The 5,178-nt window shown below is 50.9% G+C and overlaps 1 protein-coding gene across 1 annotated transcript in view; it reads left to right on the top strand.

Moving 5' to 3' along the window:
• UNC13B (unc-13 homolog B) overlaps nucleotides 1-5,038 on the top strand; it is a 339,671-nt gene extending 334,633 nt beyond the window's left edge. The window contains exons 39-40 of the mRNA XM_019518288.1: nucleotides 1,589-1,748; nucleotides 3,099-5,038. Of these exons, the coding sequence (XP_019373833.1) occupies nucleotides 1,589-1,748; nucleotides 3,099-3,384 (446 nt within the window). The 3' untranslated portion in view covers nucleotides 3,385-5,038. The remainder of the gene's footprint in view (nucleotides 1-1,588; nucleotides 1,749-3,098) is intronic.
• Nucleotides 5,039-5,178: the final 140 nt, after the last annotated feature.

The following is a 5,178-nucleotide window of genomic DNA, read 5'->3' as shown; positions in this document are numbered from 1 at the left end:
GAGGTCCGCCAACCTAGAAGAGAACACACGCTTACCTTTGATTTCCACCTGTAGAGAAAAGCCTTTTTCCTGCTTCTTGCCACTACAGCACAGCCATTACACCCTGCTGACCCTCCTCTTCTTTTGATTTGCAGTATGCATTTGCATACAGAGTCACACGGGACAGGTGGGCCTTAATCCTAATGCAGGTATGCTGCAGCCCTTCCCAGTCTTGCTGGGCACAAGGCAGGTGGGGCACTTTTACCTGGCCACAACACACATCCAGAGCAGCGATTTCCCAACCAGGGGACCTTGGTTTTGACCTGTAAGATTTCCCAGCCTTCAGCCTGTTCACTGCAAAGCCCTGCAGGGGAAATGGGTCTTGCAGATGTGTACAGAGGGCATATTCTGGACCCTGGTGGGCTGAGTGCAGCAGAAAAGCACTCTGAAGTTGCAGACCCATGAGAAACCAGCCTGTCAGTGGGTGCAGCTCATGAGTGCCTTGCTGATGCTGGCTATATCGCCCATTGCTATGATAATGCAGTGCTTTTTCATCACTCTGCAAGTCTAGGCTGAGATGCATTGGCTGCTGCATCTGGGGCTCTTGCACTGGGAGTCAGCAAGTCTCAAGCAAATCCCAGGACATCATTCTCCCCTTGTACTCAGCCTTGGTGAGGCTGCAAGTGGAGTATTGCGTCCAGTTTTGGGCTCCACAATTCAAAAAGGATGTGGAGAAGCTTGAGAGAGTCCGGAGAAGAGCCACGCACATGATCAGAGGTCAGGAAAGCAGACCTTACGATGACAGGCTGAGAGCCATGGGGCTCTTTAGCCTGGAAAAGAGCAGGCTCAGGGGTGATCTGGTGGCCACCTACAAGTTTATCAGGGGTGACCACCAGGATCTGGGGGAACGTTTGTTCACCAGAGCGCCCCAAGGGATGATGAGGTCAAACGGTCATAAACTTCTGCAAGACCGCTTCAGGCTGGACGTAAGAAAGAATTTCTTTACTGTCCGAGCCCCCAAGGTCTGGAGCAGCCTGCCATAGGAGGTGGTTCAAGCACCTACATTGAACACCTTCAAGAACAAATTGGATGCTTATCTTGCTGGGATCCTATGACCCCAGCTGACTTCCTGCCCTTTGGGCGGGGGGCTGGACTCGATGATCTTCCGAGGTCCCTTCCAGCTCGAATGTCTATGAAATCTATGAAGTCTGCATGAAGGTGCATTGTCAGAGCAGCACGTCTGAAGCTGTACAAATGCCTCCTTGCTGCCTGACTTCTACCTGTTGCACGTGCTGTCAGCCTCTTGCTTTCGTAAGTACCGAATTCCCTCTAGCAGACATTAAAGCGTGAATAGAAAGCACTCCCTTTGTTTAGCATAAAAACACCCTGACCCCTGTCAAAGTGCGAGACCTTAGCACCTTTTGGAGCAGGTGCTGTGAGCCATGAAATAAGAGTGCCTGGGAAGCCTGTCACCCAGAGTTGCTGCGTGTGTCCCTGTCACAAGTAAATCAGAGCTAGGAGCTGTCCAGTGAATCTGAAAGAGCAAATGCAAAGAGAGCCCATCCAGCCCTACTGGCCTCTGATCTATGATTTTCTTTCTCTTCACCAGTCGTGGCAGCCAACGACCTGAAGTGGCAGACGTCTGGCATGTTCCGCCCCTTTGTCGAAGTCACTATGATTGGACCCCATCAAAGCGACAAGAAGAGGAAGTTCACAACCAAGTCCAAGAGCAACAACTGGGCTCCCAAGTACAACGAGACATTTCACTTGTAAGTGCACGAGATGGGCAGAGGGGCCTTCTGGGAAAGCCAGAGCACAGCCCACGTGTGCGTCGGGCGTGGGTGGGTCCAGGGCGTCATGCAGAACTCCAGCTGGGCCATGAGCGCTTTGAATGGTTGCTGTCAATGGGATGGGGAACGACATGTAGCACCTGTAAAGAGCAGCCGTCGATTCCTTGTAGAAACGCACCTCTGGGCATCCCTGCCTGTCAGTCTGCTATGCTACGATGCATTATTTTAATGAGCTTCATAGCCCGTTGCTGGAGATGAAGCTGAGAGTCGCTAGCATGAATAAATCCAGCTCTGTCCATTCATTTTCACCTTGACCTGCTGCATGGGGCAACTTGCTAGGTCAACCTGTTTCCAAGGATACCATCTTCTCCCCTTGCTAGACGTGCCGCCGTCCTGAACATTGATAGCTGGCCTTTTTTGTTTGGCTTTCACTAATACAAAGGGGTCTTCCCTTCAAAGCTGCAAAGAACAGCAGGCTTTATCTCCATCCGGCTGCCTAATTAGAGTGAGAAGGGCTAGAGGTGCCCCTCAAAGGCCTTTGAAAATGGAGCCTGTTGTTCTTTGCTGCTCTGGTAGCGCAAAGGCCCTATGGGCTCTTTCTAAGAGAATCCTGCTGGGTCAGTCACTTGAACACAGTCACTGAAGGTGGCAGTAAACATTTTGTATTAATCCAGATCCCACGCGTGTGTCGTTTGCTGGCTTTCACTTGTAGAAACACCAGGAATGCGAAGCTCCTTCCTGGTGCTGCTGGAGGTCTCGGGGGATATCGACCACCACCTGTAAGGGGAGGTGTGGAGCTCTGGACAACGGCCACTTTGCTCCAAAATGAGGATCAGTCAGTAAAATTTAAAAGGCCTCAACAAAACAAAATGCTGGGGTTTGCACAGGCTGGCCAGAAAATCCCTTCTCTCCTCCTTAGCTCTCCTTTCAGTCCTGGGGTGACTCTTGGCTCTCGCACTTTTAAAAGCATTTTTTAAGTGATCATAGAGTCTCTCAGGATAGACAGGACCTGCATTTTGAACATGAGCATCAAATGAAAAGATGAAAAAGAGCTTTAAAATAGAGGTTGGTTGCCCTGACCCATCATTTTAAAAAAACCCCAAGCCTTATTTTGCAGTGTTTGTTATAGTGTCCTGGTTTTGAAGGTTTTCCTTAAGTGCAGTTTCTAGGGTTGTTTTAGGGCCCTAGAACTTGCATGGCAATACGGTGTCCAGGGTGACGGATCCAGGGGCTGTCCCCTGAATCCTGCTGGGTTGCTTGAACACAGTCATTGAAGGTGGCAGTAAACATTTTGTATTAATCCAAATCCCATGTGTGTGTCGTTTGCAGCATCCTGGGAAATGAAGATGGCCCCGACGCCTACGAGCTCCAGGTCTGCGTGAAGGATTACTGCTTTGCGCGGGAGGACCGGGTGCTGGGCATCGCTGTGATGCAGCTCAGAGACATAGCGGACAAAGGCAGCTGCGCCTGCTGGTGCCCACTGGGGCGTCTCATCCACATGGATGAGACGGGGCTCACTGTCCTGAGGATCCTCTCGCAAAGGACCAACGATGAAGTGGCCAGGGAGTTTGTGAAACTGAAATCTGAGTCCCGCTCCACGGAGGAAGGCACCTGAGCTGGGCCTGGCCACATCCCCCCCACCCTCTGCCTTGTGCCAACATGTGCAAGTGTTCAACCATTTTTCTTTCATTGAGTCCATGAGGTTTTTCACATTGTCTTTGGTCAGCTCCAGTAGTGCGTGTGTGCTGTGCAGGGAACCCCTCCACCAATCCGATGTGAATTATTTATTTTTCAATAGCTGGGTCAGATGCCCTAGAGATGGAGACGTGCTTTGTCTTGAAGATGCCAATTCTGCTTTTGTGGAAGTATGTTGTTTTCTACCAGGGGCTGGCGAGATGGAGCACTGTGATTTTTATCCTCAAAAGCTGGCAGATGTTAAGAAGTTTTTTCAAAATCAAACCATGGAAGAAACCCAAGCAGCATGTAGTTGGAGGAGGACAATGATTTGGGTTTGTCTCGTCATCCTGTTCACGTATCCTACAGTTTCTGAAGGATGCCCTTGTGTAGGGAACACCAATACATTCCAGCACGACTCTTGCACACCTCAGCGCCTGCCAAAACTACCTGCACGGGTCTCAGACTGGGCAGGTTGAGTGAATATCTGACCCAGGATATGCTGCTGAGAGCACAGCAAGGACCAGCAGGTCAAGAACACGGGGGCTCGGGCAGTTGCCCAGGTGAGGGCTGCAAAGGTAATGAGTGCGGCGCTGATCACGGCCGCCCTGCTGATGACTTTGGTGGCTCATGGAGAATGCAAGCCTCTCTGCATGGTGTCAGGACCTCTGTGTTAGCCAGAGGGCTGCTGCAGGCTGCTAGATCCCAAGAGTCGTGCTTTGGCTAGCAGTGACCTCTGGAACCGGCGTTGTGGCCACAGCGAGTTTTGTTAGCTGTTCTTCACGTATCTTTGAAATTCAGCGTTTCACTGCCAGTTGCTTTTCTTGACGACATACATGCGGGAGGCTGGGGGCTGAGCTGAATTGCTGGATTCCCACCGTGTCTTGTCTCTGTGGAGGGTTCGTTGCTGGGGAGGCAGCGGTGACGGCCTGCCTGAGAGCAAGCAGCCAATATTGCACAGCCGTCACCGTTGCACCCACATGCACAGGTGGAAGTGCCAAGGGCCTTGCTCCGAATCGTGGAGCTGCCGTTGGCCGCATGAGGGATGGTTTGTCTAAGTAGGATTGTCTGTCATTTTGTGTATTCATGTCGCCCCGGAAAGATTTTTGCACTAGAGTAGAGGAGGGTCCAGCTTGCTTTGGCAATGCGAGACATCGCCTGGGTGCCAGGAGCATGGTCTGCCTGAAATCCCTGGACGGGAGAGCCAGAGCAGCAGTGGCACCTGGCTGCATGTCCTTCCTCTTAACTGCAGCCGTCGCACGCTGGACCCGGAAGGGGGAACGCGCCGGTGCTTGCACACAGCGTACCGTAGCACAGTCAGGACCTTTGAGGACTGCCTCACAAAAGGTGATTCCTTTTGTAGTTTATTTTCTATTTTTCTCTGACGCTTGTACAGCTGTACGATACGGATCCTGTACTACACGAGCCTGCTTGTAGAAATCTCGGGACCTGCAGACCCACTTCGCTGTTGTCTCTGGTGTATTATAACTGCGCTCTTCAAAACTCGGAGCTATCCTTCTGATTTTTAATCATTGTATGTGCCATTGTAGCGGGAAATGATAGGATAGTCTTTAATAAATTATCTTTTAGCAGTACTGGGTTCTTAGTGCAATTTTTTGTATTAATCGTAATAATGAATTCAGAGGCCTCGCTGTAGTCTGCCAACGACTCCACCATTTCCAAACCCCTTTAGTGCCTTTGCTGCTGCAGATCCTCAGCAAAGAATATAAGCTGC

This window comes from Gavialis gangeticus, unplaced genomic scaffold, assembly GCF_001723915.1.
Source record: "Gavialis gangeticus isolate Ggan-Ray unplaced genomic scaffold, GavGan_comp1, whole genome shotgun sequence".
Taxonomy (NCBI): domain Eukaryota; kingdom Metazoa; phylum Chordata; order Crocodylia; family Gavialidae; genus Gavialis; species Gavialis gangeticus.
The sequence above is the reverse complement of the archived record's forward strand: the minus strand, read 5'-3'. Positions and strand labels throughout refer to the sequence as shown.